The sequence below is a fragment of the Lissotriton helveticus genome, chromosome 8 (genome assembly GCF_964261635.1).
Source record: "Lissotriton helveticus chromosome 8, aLisHel1.1, whole genome shotgun sequence".
NCBI lineage: Eukaryota > Metazoa > Chordata > Amphibia > Caudata > Salamandridae > Lissotriton > Lissotriton helveticus.
This window is the reverse complement of record NC_136069.1, coordinates 1,495,738,145-1,495,760,611: the sequence shown is the minus strand read 5'-3', so window position 1 is coordinate 1,495,760,611 and position 22,467 is coordinate 1,495,738,145. Positions and strand designations below refer to the sequence as shown.

Here is a 22,467-nt window from a genome sequence, read left to right as displayed (position 1 = left end):
CTGTTCTTAATATCCCCCTTCAGTCTAAACCATGATTAATAGCGACTTTATGCGCCCTGAAGAGGAGTAATTCTCCCAGCTACCAGGTACTTCCATTTGTTGTCATTCTTGATTAAAAACGTTCGTGTTGGTTTTTCCAACATTCATTTGTTGCCACACGCACAAGGGTTTAGAGACCATTTAAAGTCAACTGTTTTTTAGCACCTTGGGAGATGTAATCACCACCCCCTAGTTGTCTTTGGTATATTGTACATATATATGCAGTCCGTTAACAACATACACAATATCTGTTTATTGGAGAAACCCCAAAAAATGAATATGCACCTGGAAACTGTTTTAGCAGATGACATAATAGATAACATAACCAGAAATTATGCACGTTGATACTGCTAAAATCTAATCGTCATTTTAGTGATTAAGCACTATAGCGTCCTATTCAAGTTAGAGTGTTTACTTTTCGATTGAGACCCTGACCCCGTTTTCCCCCTCTTCACTGCTCCCATTAGCTTTAGTGCATTCAGTACCATGCACAACTAAAAAAGTAGCACCTATTTACTACAATATTTGCTACAGGCTGTGGAAATTAATGAATACGTTTTCACAAGAAATTTTTGCCAGATGTATTTTCGTATGTGTACAGTATGATGTTTTTGTTCTTGTTCCCAATACACAGGAAAATGAATTTGTGATTCCCTGTAAGTACAAGAATACTACACAAGTTGTGTAAGTACCCCTCCCTTTGTTATTGTCCTGACGAAAGCTCTTTAGACCCGGCTGGGCCAACAGGAGCTGAAACATGTCGACCTTTATAATGTCATATATGATAATCCAGTAACTCGATTATCGAATATACCCTATTATTTTATTAACAGTACTCACCTTTTCTAATAAAGCTGTTAATTTGGTGAATAACTGTTTTTTAATTCACCCTCGAAGTTTGGCTTTTGGACATCATCCCTCTGGAGGTGTCTTTATATCTCCGGACACTTCTACATTCTCCAGAGGTTGCCTCGGGTGAGGCAGGCATACTATACTTTTGACCACCCAATGACTATGCCATGACGCTAGATGAGGGACGGAAAAACAAATACACCGCATCGTTACAATCTTCAGCGTCTATGAGGGTTGTCAAAGATAACCAATGGTTATTGTAGATACCAGTGTCCTTTTCTGATTGATTTTTAGAATGTTGTCCTTGGGGAACTGAACTGGACAGGAATTCCTCATCCCTCCTCTTTGATGAATAATTCTTTCAGTTAATGCACAGCATACTTGTGGAATATACATTAGGCAACGACGGGTAGCTGACAAAATTCAGTTAATACAATGAAATGATCAAACGGGTTACTCGATAGGTATAGCAATGGCCATCACAACCTGATGCATTAAAGGGTAACTGGCGGTTACACAGCTGCCAAATCAGTTTGTGGATGAAATCACATTATTAAGAATTTAAGGTATCCTAGAACGTGTTGCCAATGCATAATATACTCATACCTGAGACTACAATTTTCATGGTTTGTCATCTGACTTCGCTGGTAACTTCAACAGTGGGGTATGCAGGTCAGGTAAGTCCGCCACCATGCCTGCTTTGTAACTGAGATGTTTTTAACAGCTTCTGACAAAAGGAAGAGACATGTTAAGCATTTATTGTACAAAACCTGTTAATTGGAAAGTTAAGTTACATTTATTTGCCGTTTGACTACTGTTTTGCAGTTTGAGTTCAGTGGGTGGCATGTGCAGATACAAGTTCAACATGTATCTGATAATAGCATCACCTATTGACCATATCTGGGTGGTACCATTCTTCTTATGGTTATTTTGCTTGTTCGCACCTCCTTGCTGCCTCTATCCCCAAAGGAGTAACAATATCAATATTATCTCGGTTGGGAGGAATTTTGGATATTCGAGAGTGGTGCATCATGTCAGACATTACTGCAGGGTCTCCTCCCAACGCATGAGATCTTTTCATACGAGTAACAAATGGGAGCCACACTCGGTCAGACGTGTATATACTCTTGTGAACGTCTGCCAATATATTTCACATCTCATAAATGGACCATACATTTCCCCAAAATTGATTAATTGTAGGGTCTATTGGTTGTTCCCCATCTGCGCTAAAGCTAATCTAACTACCTGGAGGAAGTGTAAGATTAATTATCCAGTTTGGATGTCCAGAGGGTACATGTTGTTGTTCTGGGTATCCTCATAACAACCAGGGCTTTAAGTGGGCCGGATCTCAAAATGGGTCCCTAATGGCTCTGTTTTGTGCCCTGGCACAGGCAGGGTCGGATTGGGACCAAAAGTCAGCCCGGGCATCCTCAAAACAGTGGCCCACATTCATGGAGTACAACCTTTCACAAAAATTTTTTGGTTGATATGCCTACCCTCTCTGTAGCCTGAGTCAGTAAATATGTCTAATGGCTGGCATAGGCGCTCAGAGGCAAATGTGATTTAAAATTAGAAGTAGGACACATTATCTGGAGTAATCTCCATAATACATGCTCGATGTTTGTAAGTAAAAGTTTAAAATCAGCCATTAAAACATTTAACATCCAAACCCTTCAAACAGCCTTACCTTTTTCTAGTCATCATCATCCAATCACTTTATTCGATCCATATTCTTAAGGATCATAAGAGTTCAAATATACATCCCTTTTTTCTAGTCCTCGAGAGCAGGAAGAGGGGCCTTGCCAGTGAAAATTGTCATGTCACCATCCTGGACAAACAACAGCAGTAGCTGACAGTGCTGGTTTAGAAACGGGTGCAACTGGCAGACAGTACAAGGCATTTCAGCATTGGTCATATTTGAGAAAACGTTGATTGCTTTCTTCCTTGTTTCCAGTCCTGCTTAGCTGGTGAAGATGGCAACTTAGGGGCTGGGCAGGTAGTGCTATGTAAGGGTTCCAAGAAGGAAAAGCTTGGGAGAGTCAGATCATCAACCAAGTTTGAGCTGGGATTGTGTGAAAAGCAGCCTGTAGGTGAGGTGTCAAGACACTGGGTAGTAGGCAGCTGTGGACTCAGCCTTCAGCAGGTCACTGAGGCAATGGGTGGGTCAGGTACGTCCATCTCAAGGTGACAGGCAGTGAGTGTAGAAAGGCTTCTGCTCTTTCCTGGTTTGACTGGCGTCGGCTACCAACTACACTTTAATGCTTAGAGAAGTCTTTCTTCTAATAACATCACCGCAGCATGAGCAGAGTCTCGTGATGAGTAGCATAGTCTGGTGATGCATGGGCTAATGCATGCACTGCAGGGATCAGTGTTTGATCTTGTGGTCACCGATTTAATCTCTGACCAGTACACTCAGCCTTTCATAGTACTGAGGTTGATAAATGAGTAACACAGAGTTTGGTACAGTGCAGGATAAGAGGGGGATCCTGCCGGATCACGGATCCGGCAGCTGTTATTGAGCTGGCCCTGGGATCCGGGCCGGCCTCACTGAATTATTCTGAATTTGTTCTGGTAAAATTTGTCATGGGGGCCGAGGTGAGAATGGTCCAGCGGGAGCAAAGCAACACCAGACCTCTCAGCAAGACCTCTGCACACAACCCTCTTGCCCCCACACACCATGGGCTGAACGTGAAACCCCAATGGGGTCGGGTCAGGTACAGGACACCGCTTCTGGGCCAGCCATGTGGAGGGGAGGAAGGAGGGTGAGGAAAAATGTTGCAAAGATCACAACATCACCTGGCCTCTTAGCATCTTCACACTTCTCCCTCCCTCCCCACACCATGGCCTCAGTTTCACAGCTGGTGAGGAGGGGCAGAGGAAGTGCACTGCTTCTAGGGCGGACCGGCACACATGGGCCGATGTGAGTGTGTCAAGGCCTCAATACTGGCCACCTAACGATGCCGCTGCAAGCGCAAGCATTCCTGCCCGCCCCTCCTCTCAACATAGCACTATGCGTCTTGAGCCTACCTACCTGCTCCTGCTTGCCTCATATGACAATTGCCTGGCAGGAAGGTGTGGCGTTGGGGCTGGGGGGGGGAAGGGGGTCAGTAGAGCACTGTGGGCAGTAGTCAGAGGCCCTAAAGAAACCGGCCCTCTGCTCTCACTCAGGCCCGATTGGCCTATCCGACCCTGTGTTTGGGTGACCAGTAGACACCAAAGTACAAGATAGAGAAACCTAAAGCAACAATCCATGTCATGAGGGCACCCAAGAGCTTGCAAATCCAATGGTATCAGATAAACCAGACAAGATCCTTGCTGCCATCTCTGCCACTAAACAACCTCTAGAAGTCAACATAGGTATAGTGCGTATTGACATAAACCACTTGAGATAATCAGCACAAAATCAAAATAGTTGTAATATGCAATTTTTGGCACTAAATTGTTTTTTTGTATCTGCGTTGGCATTTGCCTCGGCAGCTTTTATTACTTGGATTTAAATAGTTAAGTATAAAAGCATTTAATCGGAGCTGCATACTGTAACATTGCAACTCTTCAGCCAAATACCTGGTGACTGTTGATGCCCCCTACCCCTTTGTTTAATAGGCAAAGTTTGTCTTTGTTTGTTCCCTGAGAGAAAATGTTTTGTAACTGGACCATCTTCGCCTCAGAACTGTGGAGACTAAGTGACTCAACTGTGAGTTTTTAGGACGAGGCAGCAACATAGTTTTTCTTCTTTTTTTTTTTTAATGTATTCTAAACAATAGATGCTCTAAATCAAAATGTTTCTTGCCTCTTTCCCCAGGTGCAGACTGCTGTACAGCAAGTCGCCGAGGACAAGTTTGTTTTTAATTTGCCGGATTATGAGAACATCAACCATGTTGTGGTTTTCATGCTGGGAACAATACCTTTCCCTGATGGAATGGGGGGATCAGTCTATATATCATACCCTGACCAGAGTGGGATACCTGTGTGGCAGCTCCTAGGATTCATCACCAATGAGAAACCAAGTGCCATTTTTAAGATCTCTGGTCTAAAATCTGGTAAGCAGAAGACGGACACATTAAAGACGTTTTGTTATTTTCCCTCTTCCATAAAGACTTTGAATAACCGAGACTTATTGGTTTTAGTGCTGCTGAAATATTTTGTGTGTGAAATATGTAGAGTTTTTCTTTATTTTCGTTCTTTTAAACTTTACTTGGAACTTTTAATACAGAAATCTTTTAATTCTCAAACTTGATGGGCCTCGTTCTAGATACAAGTTTGAAAAGTACAGCTCTATTTCAAGGTGCTAAACTCGTTATACCAGAATTGGACTTTAAAAAAGTAATTGGTTTTATCAAACAGAACTTAAGGTTTTTCCCGAAAAACACCTAGCTCCTCTGAGGGCTGCTGTCCACACCATAGCAAGATTAGTTTCAAGTCCTGAATGGTGTGATCACATTACCTCATCTGAGTACTCTCAAAAGGCTTCTTATTGAAGTGAGAATTGTTTCTAGATCGGCGTGTCTCTTATGATCTTAAACAGTTCTTATTTACTTGTGTACTTAAAAGGGTGCAGCTTTGCAAGGTGGAGGTGCTTCGTGATAAGGAACCAATTGTGTAGAGGTGATTGATCTTGATTACTGATAGAAGAAAAACTAGAAGTATTAGAAGGTGTGGAAGGAAACGTGTACCCATAATGAGAGCAAAAAGAGGAGGTTTAATAGATGGTGGGGTGTAGGGAAAGGGGTGATGCAGAATAAGATCATCACATTCATTTGTAAGTTTGTGCAAGGAGGAGCGAGGTGTATTTAATTTGGGAGGACTCAGTAGTTTGATATAGTCTGTAATTTCCAAATGGTGGCAGTGGATGAGATGCCTGAGAAGTATGCTGGGTTTAGGAGGAAGAGTGTTCTGCAAGGTAGGTGTAGAGTCGGACAAAATAGTTGCATGGAAGAGTTAAGTTGTAGAAGAACCAGGGGTAGGGAGTGGACAGTGTGGGAGTTGATGGGAAGGTGGGAGAGGATGAATTTTAGGGGTAAAGATGGTTGCAGAAGTCTGGGCAGTATAGAGGGGAAGAGGGAGAAGTAGATGGTGGATGTAGGAAAGGGAAAGAGTGGCTTGTGGGGAGAGGAAACTTATGTCGGAGGATGGAGTCAGTTGGTGGCACGGTACCAGACAGTGGAGAAGGCTTGGTGTAAGTGTACATGGCTTAGACAAAGTTAGCAGAGAAGGAGAAAATAAGAGGGACCTGGGCATTAGAAAAGCAGGGTGAGAAGGATAGAGTAGGCAGGGGAGTAGTAAGTTAGACGATTAGGAAACCTGAGAAGTAAATAGGAGCTGGTTAGAGGCAAGGAAGGAAGGAGTTGCAGAGTACGAGGAGTGTACAAGACTTGATCATGGTTTGGAGAGATGGAGTTTGTTAGATGAGGGCAGCAGAGTTTGGCAGCGTAGGAGGAGAGGAGTCGGGGAAGAGTATATTAGAGTTGGTAGAGGTAGGCTAATAGTTAAGGAGTACGCATTTGGGCAGCAGAGGGATTAAACGGGGTTGGAGGAAATGCGCAGGGTAAGGAGAAGACAGCAATTAGAACGGGAAGGATGCTTGGAGATGTAGGTGGGGTAGAGCGGAGAAGTAGATGGGAAGGGGACAGTGTAGAATGGAGTGCAACGTTATGTGAGACTTAGACATAGGAGAAGGATGGAGGGCAGTGCAAGATGGCAGATGGCTTATGATAAGACATGTGGAAGTTGAAAGGAGCTTAAAAGTTAGCAGGAAGTGGAAGGTTACCATAAATAGCATGGTGAGATGAAGCAGCTTGGGTTGAGGAGAGGGCTCAATCGTTAAGAGGTGGGCAAAGCGGAGCTGGGAAGGAAAGATCATCCTGGGGAACAGCTAATCATATAAACAGGTTGAGATTAGATGCAGAGGTTTTCTTCTGGTATGAGACATCCTTGGGTTTGAGTGGCTGTTGGAACACCAGTTGAGCTGATAGTTGATGATCCTCACAGGGCGCTGTGGAAGTGAAACCCACTGGGAGAGAAGGGTAGAAGACACAGCTTTTAACTATTTCCACATACTAAAGTCTACCACGTCCTTCTGGAATTAGTGAAATTGCAACGCACAGGAAGAAACAGCCTTCAAAAACCACTGGTCCTTAATCATCTATGGTTCAACACTGATCACGCTGCAGCAGCCTTCAGATAACTGAATGGGTCAACCTGAACTTGTAGTCGTGGTTGACAATTGAAAGGCACATTTCTTTGCCTTATATTGCAGTGTTGTGCTTCACTGAACAACACCCACATTCTGCTGGAGAATGAGGCGACATCTCCTGCGCCGAGGACTGATAGAAATGGCAGGCAGAAGAAAGAACCTGCACAGAAATTATTTCAATCACCGGGTCCTCTGCCATGCAAGGTGCATTACGATTCTGCACACAATGGTCTGCTGATAGAGGAGGAGGTGAAGTCATGAGTGGTGAGCGAACTCTGCTCCTGTTTGTCACTGTGCTTCACAGCAGTCCTACTATAACTCTGGCCATATCAACAGTGCTCCTGCTGTACAGTCAAATTGGATGGCTTTGTAGAAAGAGTGCGGGTTTTGAACTGGTCCTCGGGAAAGCAAATATGCATCTGGAGGAACTGGAACGAGTTAATTCAGGCACGACCTGCTCCTGAAATATTTAGTTCAAATAATGTTCTGTGGAGCGTATGCTGAAGCCGACCATAATGGATGCATTTTAGACAACCTAAGGATATGTATGAGAGTGAGTGTCTCATGGGTCTCTTTCATGATCTTTGCATTTGTCCTGTATGTGAAGAAGAGGGTTTTTATTAAACTGATTGGCAAGCAAGTGCTCTCTGCTGCTTCAGAGTTTCAGGGTTCCCCCGAGAAGCTGCTGATCCAGCGCTCTCACCAAAATATATTGCACAAATGACACTATCTACTACCAACAAACTTACAATACAACACTAGGCCCATATCAACAATAGAGCGCCTGAATCATGAGGCGATAAGATCTAAATATAGTTGTTTAAACTATCTGCAATAATCAAGACCAGCTTGTCATTTTAGAAAGTTTATTTTAACACATCAAGAAAAACTTAGGTTTTGGTATTTTATTAAACAAGCATTAGAAAATGTCATAAAGAAAGATTTATTCAGTATTAATAAAAAGAGCATAAATCAAGAATTATTTTTCAATAGCAGGAATAAGTAAAATTAAGCATTTTCCAAAATCCTAACTATATCTCTGTCTCTACCCTCATCACCTAGTAATAAAGTAATTAATAAAAACTCCTGTCCTCACGTGTAAAGTCCATCAGCATAACATCGTCCCCCAGATTTCTCGAGCGTAAGCCAACTATGTGTTCTCTGAACCTATTCTTATACTCTAATTTTAGCTGAGCTAACTATTTTTCACATTCCAGCAGACGAATTCTAATTCTCCATTGGCTGAGCCACCTCGTACCACAGTAAACTGTGACACCTCCTTCTTACATGCCCGGGCAAATTCACTAGTCCATTGTTCATTTAGAAGTCTTGGCAGTTCTTCCTTAGGCTGCTACATTTTGTAGCGACAGCTTCCTTTTAACCTTGAGCTAGTCAGCTCTGAACTCCCGTGGCACGTTAGCAAACGTTAGCAAATTTCTCCCAAAAGTCATCTTTTTAGCAGTTCAATCCAAAACCTTTCAAAATAAAAGCTCAGAGGCCTTTTCCATCCTTCTCAGAATTATTTTCACTTGAGCCATTTTCATCATTAGGCCTCTTTCAGAAAGCGTCAATTTTCTGCGCCACTGTCCCTGCGCCACTTTTAAAAGGGTACTATTTTCCTGCAGTCATCTCTAAGCTTCACTTGTAAAACTATTATATAAACAAACAAAAAGGATACTTAGTGAAAGAAATACAGTTTGTTCTGTTGCCTCCCATCATTGCTAATAATTAACCCATTAGTCTAAATTACCTAGCAGTAAAGCACAAATAAAGCAGCATTTTATATCTACCAGTCTTCATAAATCCATAAAGCCTTATGTGCACCTAGAATAGTAGAAATGACATCACATAGACAAGGGAAGCAAAATAAGCACATGCCATTATTTCAAAAACAGCTGCTATTAGTTATGACATGACAATAGACAAAATTAATTTATTATTTTCCACATACATAAGAATGCAACATAATGCACATTTATGAGCACACATATTAGTTTCCCACGTGTTCTGTAATGTAATGTAACTTTAAACTAGGTTGAATTATTATACACACAGCACAAATTGTTAGCATTATTAATTTATTTATGGAAGTGTGACTTCACGGGTTTAAACAGAATTCTGTTTTCTATCCCGCTCCATCAACTCCCTCATCTGGTGATTAACAAATCACCACACCACCACTCAATATTTTAGCAAAGATTTTATCTAAGATGAACATGATTCAATTTCACCTGTGTTAGTATTTCTAAAGACTTATCTCATCAGTTTATCTACAATTCTCATATTGAGTTTTAAGAAACCCCTCTAGTTCTATTTCTTTTTCTTGTGTAACATACAACTAAGCTTCAATAAAAGTGTTGCAAAAACTATAACTAATAAAATGTCAGTATCTTGCTTGTCATATTAACTTTAAACTTCTCCTTATTAATTTCTCAAAGAACAATAACAACCTAAATTAACCAAAGCAGAATTATTAGGAGCATATATATCAGAGACATCTTACAACATTTTTAAAATTAAGCATCTTGAGCTTGTTGAATGTATTTTCATTAAGCTTGCAAAGAAAAATAAAACAACAATTTTAAAAATGTTACCTAAATTTTCTAAAAATTTCTAACACCCCCCTTTTTCAAATTTTTTTTAAATTTTTTTTATACTCTTTAAACCTTCTAACAGTTTTTCTTCGACCTAATGTCACAAATTAATTTTTCAGCTAACAGTATTTCTTCGACCTTGTGTCATCTAACAAGATTTCTTCAGCCTTATGCCAAAAACAGAAAACCTAAAAAAATTTAACAGGTATGTACCTCAATCATTGTCACTTTTGTTTTCAATCTCTTTCTGACTATGATTATTTACCTCCATTACAGGTATCACTTCTATTTTCTTTCCTGCCTCAATCCGTTTCTTTGATCTGTATCTCAATTTGAATTTTAGGCCTTCATTTTCTTCTGGCCAGTTATCACTTTTTCTTAGTAATTTCTTCTTTTGCTTGGTCACTTTACATTCTGTTCTCCAAGCTCCTTTTCTGAATTTTCTCATTTGAGAATCTTCATCATTCTCATCAGTTTCAGTGTCAGACATTTTCATTCTGGACTCAGGTACTTCTTTACTCAGCGACTTCACTCCGTTAGGAACGTCATCTTTGTAGCTGGTACTTGGCAATTCATTTTCTTCTTCAATTACCTTCAACTTCCCAGTTTCAGAATTCCTGTTCCTGCTTTCAGAGCTACTTTTCTGCTTTTCAATACTCTCCTGGTCTTGAATCACAATCTGATCACATTCTTCTTCTGCTTCTTTATCTGGCAGATTTCCATCATTTTCTGAGTCTTCAGTTATAACTTTCAAGTCTTCTTCAATCAAGGCTTGTTTTCTATTCATGTTCTCCAGATGTCGACCAACTTGTCGATCTTCAAGATCTGGATTCTCTTCAGGCTCTTCTTCAGAATCTGAATCAGCAGTTGTGACACTATCCTCATCAGGATTTTCAGGTGTAGTTACACGAAAAGTATGGCCAGTGTCAATCCACCTCTTCAGTCTTTTGCACTTCTCTGCATTTGTTGTGACAAGACTGACTGGCCTCCTTTTCTGCCACCTTGGCACTAGAGAATTTCTTTTTAGACGAACCTTTTTCCTGATCCTTTTACCTGGTAACAGATCAAGTACTTGCTCTTTTTCTCTTGTTTGCACTTCAGTTTCATCTTCATCAAACACAGAGATCATTTCATCTGATAAATTTCTGCAGTTCTTCAAATTGATGCCATCATTGATAGTCATCATTCTCTTCTCTGGTATGAATGTCTGTCTCATGACCTTGTCCATCTTAATCTCACGTGGACTTAAATCTGTCTTTTTATCAGTAGTATCTCTCAGAAACATCAAAACAAGTGGAAGAACATCTGTCCACTTTGTACCTGCAGCTAGGCACATTTTTGCATCTCTGTCTTTTATAGTAACATTCTCATGCTCCTCAACATTTGAAATTTCTATTCTATCTGTACAATGGAGCAGTCTGTTTTCAATATGTCTTTTGCCATCTGATAAATTTTCAGCAGTAATTTCATCATCATGTCGCATCTGAAATGTTTCAACCCATTTTGTAATCAAACAAAAAATCACAAAAATGTAGCACAATTTATCATGCAGTGCTATCTCACAGAAATCCATTTGTAATCTGGTCAATGAACCACTCTCCTGTAATTCTGTTCCCATTCCCACAACTATTCTCTTAATTGTGTTCACTTGCTGACAAATCAGACACCTCTGGTAAAGAAATTCCACAAATCTATGGTACATTCTGTCCATGCCAGTAATCATGCTATTTGGTAAAACTACTCTACCATCTTTGTGTGACAAAATCTCATCCTCATCTCGCTGTTTAAAATCTGTACTCAACCATGTGTTTCTCAACCATGTGTTTTTCTCCTCATGAGTTGCTTCATCTTGTAAGTCTTTGACCACCTGCCATGTTTCAACTACAGATGTTAGTATTAGTGAACTCAAAGCATGTTCATCATTCATTTTGTATGCTGCACATATCACGACAGCAAACTTTTCTGCCAATTGAATATCATCAATCAACCTTTTAATTAAATTTGTATTTCTGAAAAGTAAACCTGTAGAAGTCAATGTTTCAATCTGTTGATCAATTGCATCCTTTACTTTAATGTCTTCACTCAAAAGAACATTATTTTTATTCCAAAATTCTGGAAGTGTATTTAATCTTTTTAGACTGTTTTCTTGTTCATTAATTAATCCTGTATCTGTTTTCTCTGACTGTTCATTAATAAAAATTTGCAATGGCAATGAAGCCATGTCATTCTGCTGAACCATTACCTGTCGCTGTATTTGTAGCTGTTCATTCAGCTCACTTATCTCAATTTCCTTTTCATTTGACCATAATTTTGACTCGTCTGACTGTGTCAATTCAATTAGGTCAATGTCAGACTTCTCACTTACCAGAACTGAAGTCATCTCTGTTTCTTGCTGAGTTTTGATCCCTACTAGTTCAATCTCAAGTACAATAGAATAAACCTTTTCAGGTAATGGAACCTTTAAAATTGCGGAATTAATTTCATCCTTTCCAAGCACAGGAACTATCTCTGTTTCCATAATTTTCATGGACTCCTTCAAATCATTTGATGAATTTACATGATCAGGAATATTAATTCCAGAAGTACTAAGCATTTCATCATGCTTTACTGTCACGTCAATTTTAGTAGAAGTCTGAGCTGGCACTTTATCAGTCTGATCTGACACTTTTGACGTTGCATTAACCTGTTCTAGGGGTCTTCGTGAATTTCTGTTCTGATCCATATTTACAACATCAATTTTACACTGATCTATATTTTCTACTCTGACACCTTTATTATTTATTTTCGCTAATTTTGGAATTTTTAATTTGCTCTCACATTTAGCAACAACCTTTTTCATTTTCTTATACAAGGAAGACATTTTATTTAATTAATTTGGTAAACGTACTCTCTTAATTTGCCTTGCAGCGTTTGCTGATCAATTAATTAATTAAATACTATCAGGTGTAGAATAATCTTATAATTTGGTCAATTTAATATTTCTCCTAATTTACCTGTATTACTAAATTTAATTAACCTGTAAAGAAAAATATCAATTTGCAAAAACAGTAGCAACGCAAAATTTTTATTTATAATAATACCAACATATAATCACATGTGTTTTAAATGTACTTATTTTTCACTTACACACCTTCTGCAACATATACCTGTGGAAAAAGAAACCTAACTTGTTTTGCCTTAATTTTCTGTATCTTAATTTTAATAAACCTGGGAAAAATTCTGTATTTGCAAAACAGCAATATAAAACATTTATTCAACACTTTAAATGTTACTTGGCATAATTTTAATACATTTGTACATTAATTTTGAGAATTTTCGTTTTTCCCTTTTATTTTATATAAATGATACTGCTGCAAAAACCTCAGACCACTCCCTGTAATATTCAGCGCTAAAACTGCCTTCTATTGCACTTAGTTTAGCTTATCATCCTCTTTCACTTTATTATCTGCAACCTTATGCCTCCTCAGCCTTTCAATGCTCCCACAAATATCAGCACACACTAACGCGATCACAGCGCTTTAAATTCCCACTCCTCGGCCGACAGGCAACTCCTTAACATTCAATTATAGTGCCCACCCGAGCCTCAACCAATCCGGTTGCATCACAAAGCCTCAACCAATCAGGTCGCGGCTCTTCCTGTGACACCAAGCGTCACTAACCAATAGGTGCACAGCGCTTCAGTGACGCTACGCGTCAATAGCCAATTGGTGTACAACTCCTCCAAGACGCGCTGAAACAACAAGGCATCTCTCTTTCTATGAAGCGCACTCTTCACAGCCACAGTCAGTTTCCCTCCACACGCGCTACTATATAGAATACCCAGGGCCAATATACATTCAAACCACCCACCAGAAGCAATAACAAATATTTATTACTCGTACATCCATCTACGAAGCCTCATCCAAACAGAGCACAGCTCACGGAGCCTCGCCCAATCACAGCGCGGGTCTGCCTATGACGCGACGGCGTTCTTAACCAATGAGAGCTCAGTGTCTTCCAATCACACGGTTATAATAAAAACGGGGACTTTTCTAAACAAACTCTGCAATTTTTATAAACTATTTTGTATTACTATGGTGGTGGTGCGCATTAACTAATCACGCGCAACCACATCTAAACATTAAAACGCTTTTCAGCAAATCACAACACGGCGCCCACAGCCAATCAGAACGCGGCCTTCACGAGCTCAGCCAATCACAGCACAGTGGCTGAAATGCTCGGCCAATCACAGCGCAGCCTCTTCATGAATATTTCAAAGCCAAGCAAGGACGAGCCTCGCCCAATGATTTTTTCTCGCGCTCTAAACAAGTTGCAATGCAGCAACACTCGTTACATATATTTGCTGTAACACACTTCTTTTTGAGACATTAACCCATCTAGTAATTAGATAATAATGGGGACGAGTTCATAACATTTTCGATCTGTGATGAGGACAGGAATTTAAACGGGGACACTCATAAATGCAGATAACTATTTTGAAATGTCAATAGCACTTAATCTAATGACAGCGCTACCTTGTTCTGACACTCTGAAAACTTTAACAAGTCAGAGCGAGGCAGCCTCAAGACACTCCAGACCATGTATTACCAAATGGGAGAGCCTCGCCCAATCAGAGCGGGGCTCACGGAGCCTCGCCCAATAGGAGCGCGGCTCTATCTATGACGTGGACGGCCGCTGCAGGCAGCTCTCTCTCCCACTCGCTCCTTAGCAGCCCCCCTCCTTCACAAAATGCATTTATTTTACAATAGCGTTGCCAAAATAAAGGAAAAGACTACATTGGGGACACTTAAAGTAAATAACTAGAAAAGTCAACGCGTTTTCATTCAAATTCAGTGCTGTTGAAAATTCTTTTAATTCATTTTCAGCACGGCTTGGCCATTATTTGTTGAATGCTTCAGCCAATTAGAGCGTTCCCTTGCCCTGACGCACCAGACACTTTAATTAGTCGGAATGATACTTTATTGTGACGCTTTTTGATTCGCTTTCTGATTGTTTGACAGCTGTTTTTATTCTTTGTACAGCGCGCTTGTCACATACATCAGTTTTTAATTTAGTAATATAATTAAAACGAAGCCAACAAAAGTGAAGGCTTAGTTAGTTACTGTATAACGACGCCTCAACCAATCCGAGAGCAGCTTTTCATTAACAATGCTGACGCTCTAGCCAATCCGAGCGCGGCAATTCTGACGTAGGCAGCTGCTGCAGCTTCTGTCTCTCCCCACACGCTCTCACTCCTAAAACAGCCCCTCCCTTACAATTTTCGATCGGGGCACTTTTTAATGGATTTAAACTACGGAGAACGATTTATTATTACAATTAAAGCGAGGAATGTTTATAAATTTAATTCTGTTCGCTTTTTACTTATTTAAAATGTTTAACAACGTGGAATATCTTAATTATAGCCTAATTAACACAGAACATTCCAAAATGCTCTTGAATGTTTTAAAATAGCACAGTTCACCTTTTTATACTTTTCAACTATGCTGAACACTTTTGAATTGAATTTTATTAACGTGCAGAGCTTTTAAATGTATTTAAACACTGCACATACTTTATAAAGTCTTAGAATGGTACAGACTTTATCCTAAACTTTCCTAAGTACCTTAGAATTACTTTTGGTACATTTTAGTGAATACATAAAACGAAACTCATCTGTCTGCTTCTCTAATTAGGATAGTTTACATACATTCAAGTATCCACACTTCGGAATAGTCGGCGCTATTCACACTAAGGATAATTTACATTTGCCAGTAGAGCAACTCTTACCCTACCCTTCTAACACGTAAGAATATGAACTCATTTTCCTCTGAACGCACCGCGAAGTGACAGTATCTAAGAGTTCCACTTGAACATACCTTACAAAACAATCACGCACTTTCACACTGAAAATTCCCTAACTTCAGACACACATGAAATCCGTACAGGACTCTCACCTGTTTATAGAAATCATGCACCGTTAGCAAAATAACACCGTTATCCGTACAGGGCTCTCACCTGTTTATAGATATAAAACATGTACCCGTACAGGACTCTAACCTGTTTATAGATAATCATGCACCGACATTACCCTGCCCTTCACTCAAGCTTGAATATAACTAATACTCTTATCACAGTGAGTTTTATGGAAGGCGCTTTGTCCCTATTCTCATGCTGCTCTAATTTCTTAGAAAACCCTCACTATTACAAGATTCACACCTAGCCCTAAAACTGTGTTGCACGGCGACAACACTGTATTGCACGGCGACAATACTTCTGGTACACGGCGATACCAACAGTGATACTCGGCGATATCACAGAAACAGATCAGATATTCTGCATGACTACCTTCTCATCACACAGTTTTTGTACCGGTACACACATAGCACAAAATAAACAAACAACATGTGTTAAAACTTAATCCTATGATTTTACCAACATATATGTATCATGCATGTAACATGTATGTCAAAAACAACATATATAAACCGTCCGATGGCTACCAGAAATTGATCCAGCGCTCTCACCAAAATATATTGCACAAATGACACTATCTACTACCAACAAACTTACAATACAACACTAGGCCCATATCAACAATAGAGCGCCTGAATCATGAGGCGATAAGATCTAAATATAGTTGTTTAAACTATCTGCAATAATCAAGACCAGCTTGTCATTTTAGAAAGTTTATTTTAACACATCTAGAAAAACTTAGGTTTTGGTATTTTATTAAACAAGCATTAGAAAATGTCATAAAGAAAGATTTATTCAGTATTAATAAAAAGAGCATAAATCAAGAATTATTTTTCAATAGCAGGAATAAGTAAAATTAAGCATTTTCCAAAATCCTAACTATATCTCTGTCTCTACCCTCATCACCTAGTAATAAAGTAATTAATAAAAACTCCTGTCCTCACGTGTAAAGTCCATCAGCATAACATCGTCCTCCAGATTTCTCGAGCGTAAGCCAACTATGTGTTCTCTGAACCTATTCTTATACTCTAATTTTAGCTGAGCTAACTATTTTTCACATTCCAGCAGACGAATTCTAATTCTCCATTGGCTGAGCCACCTCGTACCACAGTAAACTGTGACACCTCCTTCTTACATGCCCGGGCAAATTCACTAGTCCATTGTTCATTTAGAAGTCTTGGCAGTTCTTCCTTAGGCTGCTACATTTTGTAGCGACAGCTTCCTTTTAACCTTGAGCTAGTCAGCTCTGAACTCCCGTGGCACGTTAGCAAACGTTAGCAAATTTCTCCAAAAAGTCATCTTTTTAGCAGTTCAATCCAAAACCTTTCAAAATAAAAGCTCAGAGGCCTTTTCCATCCTTCTCAGAATTATTTTCACTTGAGCCATTTTCATCATTAGGCCTCTTTCAGAAAGCGTCAATTTTCTGCGCCACTGTCCCTGCGCCACTTTTAAAAGGGTACTATTTTCCTGCAGTCATCTCTAAGCTTCACTTGTAAAACTATTATATAAACAAACAAAAAGGATAATTAGTGAAAGAAATACAGTTTGTTCTGTTGCCTCCCATCATTGCTAATAATTAACCCATTAGTCTAAATTACCTAGCAGTAAAGCACAAATAAAGCAGCATTTTATATCTACCAGTCTTCATAAATCCATAAAGCCTTATGTGCACCTAGAATAGTAGAAATGACATCACATAGACAAGGGAAGCAAAATAAGCACATGCCATTATTTCAAAAACAGCTGCTATTAGTTATGACATGACAATAGACAAAATTAATTTATTATTTTCCACATACATAAGAATGCAACATAATGCACATTTATGAGCACACATATTAGTTTCCCACGTGTTCTGTAATGTAATGTAACTTTAAACTAGGTTGAATTATTATACACACAGCACAAATTGTTAGCATTATTAATTTATTTATGGAAGTGTGACTTCACGGGTTTAAACAGAATTCTGTTTTCTATCCCGCTCCATCACTGCCACATTGGATCTGGTTCCAGATGGTCAGTGATTGTGGTGCTACGCTCTGCAGGCCTTAAGAAAACACACTCTTGCCAAAGTGATATAAAGAGAGGTCTTCCTGAGGGATCTGTATCCTGCTGTTTCCAGGCATACACTCAGATGGGAAGAGGACTCTGCTGATCATTTAAAAAAGATATGAACTTACTGGATATCATTGCAGCCCTTCTTTACTGTATGGCACATAAGGTGGTCCATAAGGTGGTTTACAGGCACAAGAAATGTTTTTGTCTACAAAGGAACAGCTATGTCATTTGTGGATATACTGGGGGCATTTCTGTGTAGCGAAAGTGGTGCAGGCTCAGGGCTGCAATGAAGTTGTGATTTGTCAGTATTTTTGTATTATCAAGTAAGATGGTTGGGGTATTGGGTCCTTCTGTTTTCTCATGTGGGCAAAATGAGAAAGGAGTACAAAGGGAGCTGGCTTCATTTGAAGATCAAGTTCGGGAGTGTTGCATTGACGGTGACCAGGGAGGGTGTGTCTGCTGCACCTCCGCCCACGGCTGGCACAAAGAAGCAGTAGTCCTGAGCTATCAGAGCCACAAAGTAATCAAAAACCAGATGGACAAGCAAATTAGCTTTGGTGGGGTGACAAATAATTACCTCGATCAGAATGATATTTAGAGGTGAGAGCTGGCCATGATATACCAACAATGGCGGCTAAAAATAATAAAAACTAAAACACGAGAAGGGCATGTTCAACGGGTCATTGTGAGATAGTAGACGGGGCTGAGAAAGACTAAGCAGTGCCTGCTTTGTAGTTGAGGCCCCTGTGAGAAGCACAAGACTAACTGGAAGTGAGCGACTATATAGAGATGGTTGTCGCTGGGCAGATGCGGACCACAGTAAAAGTGAGCATGGGCCAAGGCATGGGAACTCGGAGGAAACGGACGAGACAAGGTGGTAAGACAGGAGATGTGGAAGAAGGTAGCAAAATGGAGTAACAGGCAGGACGGAACAGCAGTGGGGGGTATGTCCCTGTAAGATACCAAGGCCTCCTTAACTTAAAACATATTGCCTCCCACCAACAAGTACCAGTTACAGAACCCAGAAAGCAAGCCCCTCTCAGACACTGAGACAAATTCTGAGTGAGAGAAGAGAGTACATTAGAAAAGCCTCTTACAAACATTCAAAATTGGCATTATGGCACCCACCACATTTCAGCCCGAAGGGCACGAGGCACAGAGTAAAGTATGTCAGGGTGAAGGAGCAAGTTCTTCTGGGACGCCACTGGTGGTGAACAAATATGGCCACTTTACTGGGAGCCAGGACTGTGGCCATGTTACAATGAAGGGAAAGCTCTATAGATCTACATCAATGGGGCCACAAACCAACACACCCATGAGGAGGGGTGAAAGAATAAAGAGCAGCACACTGAAGCAACTGCACTTCCAGTCTAGCACCATAAAGACAAGCCTGCTGGGATCATGCAAGCATCGCAAGGTTAAATATGCCCTCATATCTAAATCAAAAATCTCAAGGGGCCAAAATATAGGCAGACTAATAAAGGAGAAGACCCTTCTCTTTGAAAGTTAATCAACTTGACCTGCAATACCTGGAATCATGAGTGTAATCAAATGCGAACAGTGCAATACCAAGGAATCAAAAGCAAAAACAGTGGCCCCTGCAAAACATAAGAATGAGGTAAACCTTACAGACCTGCTAACCAGATCTGCGATACCCAAACCAGACAGTCTAACACTCCGCACCTATGACAGTACCACTGCCGGATACAAATGCAGAGGAAGTTCTCTTAACTAGACCATTTATTTATACAAAAATATACACAATCTAAAGGACATTGGAATACATATCCCCATTTGAAGGCTCAACCAGCGCTTGGGAGAATGAGAAGCTGGAAATACTCCATTATGAAATCCTAGAAATGATAGAGCAGTACAGTGACTTGCAGGTACACACAGAAGACTTGAAAATTTTGCCTCGTAGACAAAACATAAGAATTTGAGGGCTACCATTGAAACGAAGAGTCAAACATGGAAGACTAGGTAATACAACTCTTCACACTCTGCACATTCTGATTGCAGTTTGTGTATTTAGAAGGAGGACATATGCTGGGACGGCCAGTCTCCTCTCAATCCCTCTAGTGTTCTCGAATACAACTCTTCTGACATGTACTTCCTGAAGGAGAAACTGCTAAAATCAAACTAGACAGAACACACTGAGCAGGTGGGTCGATCAACCTAGGAAGCAGGCCCCAGACCTCACCTGCGTCCACAACTTCAACATTAAGGAGGATATCATGGAAGATCTGGAGGCAAATGCTTGGTTGGCTTTGAAGGTCACACGATTTTACTCTATTCTAACTTATTCATGAGGTCAGGTCAAAAGTTTAAAGAGATTTGGTCTATAATAGACTGCCTGAGGGAAAGAGACAGTTGATATAGGTGGAATCACCATTTTTTGAACGATCATTCAGTGGAGTGATCAATTTCAGTACCTGCGCTTAGTGACATAAGCAAGGTGCATTCAGGACTTCCCTGATATCGAAAATCATAAAGCTCATCACAGAGAAGCACCAGCTTACACCTCAGGAGATATTGATGGAAGAAGTCCACCTTCAACATCGCTCAAGAGGAAAATCTGTGTGACAATGTCAAAGAGATTTATGGGATTGTCCTTGAATAGCAGTGTTCTGTATGCATTTTGTATTGAAATGCCAATAAAAAGAGTTAAAAAAAGAACTAAAAGAGGAAGTCTGTCCTGAACTAGGTAATGAAACATGAAGACGTTTAAACATCTTGTGCCTTAGTACAATGCCAAAGCAGCTAAAGGTTCCATCTATGTTACATAATTCAGGTTTTGACATCTGCCTCGTCTGATAGAGACATTTACTTTTAGAAGATTGGCATGGATTGAGATCGGTTCCAAGGCAGTATGTTTTCAGGCCTTGGGAAAAAGGAAGGAGTAGCTATCCAATATACTGACAGGTAAGCGAGAGTCGAGGTACGAGAAACAGTATGAACATTTTGTTTGATTCAAGAAGCAATAACATTCACCCTTGTAAATCTATATGCCTACAACAAAGAGCAAGAACTGTTCGGAAACAAGTACTATCCAATATTTTACAGTAACCAGACAAAGGGATACTAATGTGGGGAACTTCAGTTTGGTGTGGACAATAACCGGGTTTGCTGCAATTACTAAAGGTGGGAACCTTTGGCTAAAAGAGGTAGTATTAGAGGATGTTAGGCGAACTCAACAAGACTACAATCAATCCGTAATCTTCTAAAGCGTGACTACTCACTCGTGAAAGTCTCAAGGTGCTGAGTGGGGGGGCGGGGGGTGGGGGGGGTTTGCCGTTCAGTTGAAGAGCCAGGTCTTGAAGTCCATCCTGAATTTGCTGCAGCGAGGGTGATTGCCTGAGGGGCAGAGGGAGTTCCAGGTCTTCGCAGCAAGGTAAGAGAAGGATCTTCCTCCAGCCGTGGTCTTGCGAATCCATGGAATAGTGGCCAGGGCCAGTTGAGCGGAGATATCTGGTGGGAGTGTAGAAGGAGAGTATAGTGGTTGAGGTATGCAGGTCCGGCGTTGTGGAGACCTTTGTAGGCGTGCTTGAGAAGCTTGAAGGAGATTCTTTTGTTGATAGCCAGTGAAGGTCTCTCAGGTGGCCGGTGATGATGTGATGTGGGATGTTAAGTATGAGTCTGGGGGAGGCGTTCTAGATGGTCTGCAGTTTTTTGATTGGTGCTGGGGTAGAGTGCATTACCGTAGTAGAGTCTGCTGCTGACGAGCACATGGGTGGCCATTTTCCTGGACTAGGGGGGGATCCACTTGAAGATCTTATGAAGGAGGTGAAGCCTGTGGAAGCAGGAGGATGAAACCGTGTTGATTTGGTGGTTCATTGAGAGCGAGGATTCCAGGACGATACCGAGGTTTCATGCATGGTCCGTGGGGGGGATTCCAACGGGTGTGTGCCACCAAGAGTTGTTCTAGGCAGACGAGGAGGAGCCCAGAATGAGGACTTCAGTCTTGTCTGAGTTAAGCCTGAGGCAGATGTCCTTCATCCAGGTGGCAACTGCTTTCATCCTGTTGTGGAAGTTGCCCTTGGCAGCTGTGGGTTCGTCTGTGAGGGGGAGAATCAGCTGGGTGACGTCGGCGTAGGAGACGATGTTGCTTCTTTGGGTTTTGACGATGGCTGTAAGCGGGCCATGTAGATGCTGAAGAGGGCGAGGCTCAAGCACAGAGCCCTGAGGTACTTTGCTGCTGATCTTTGTGTGTTCTGAGTTGAACGGTGGAAGTCTAACTCTGCGTTCGGATGGTGAGGAAGGAGCGGATCCATTCTAGGGTTTTGTCACGGATGCCGGCATTGTGGAGTCTTGCGCAGAGGGTGTGGTGGGAGACTGTGTCGAAGGCTGCTGAGAGGTCCAGGAGGAGGAGGGCAGCAGTCGCGCCTCAGTTGTGGAGGGTGCAGATTTTGTATGTAGTGGCGAGGAGAGCAGTCTCAGTGCTTTGGTTGCTTCTGAAGCCCAATTGAGAGAGGTCCAGGATGTTGTTTGTTTAGATGAACTCGGAGAGATAGGGGTCAATGGATTTATCGATGACTTTGGCTAGGAAGGGGAGCAGAGAGATACGTCTGTAGTTCTTGAGGTCAGTCGGGTTGGCATAAGGTTTCTTCAGCAGGGGGTTGATCTCTGTATCCTTCCAGTCTTCTGGGAAGGCTGCGGACATGATGGAGCAGTTGATGGTACAGCAGAGTTCGGGTGCAATGAAACTACACATTTCTCTGCCTCACACTGCAGTTTAGGTCGGCTGGACTTTTTGTTTTGGGTACTCCCACAAATTCAGGG

General features: G+C 41.0%; 1 protein-coding gene across 1 annotated transcript in view; it reads left to right on the top strand.

Annotated features, from left to right (window-relative positions):
- The window catches only part of HIKESHI (heat shock protein nuclear import factor hikeshi), an 81,876-nt gene that overhangs the window by 4,570 nt on the left and 54,839 nt on the right, over window positions 1–22,467 (top strand). The window contains exon 2 of the mRNA XM_078658442.1: window positions 4,694–4,931. Within this exon, the coding sequence (XP_078514568.1) occupies window positions 4,694–4,931 (238 nt within the window). The remainder of the gene's footprint in view (window positions 1–4,693; window positions 4,932–22,467) is intronic.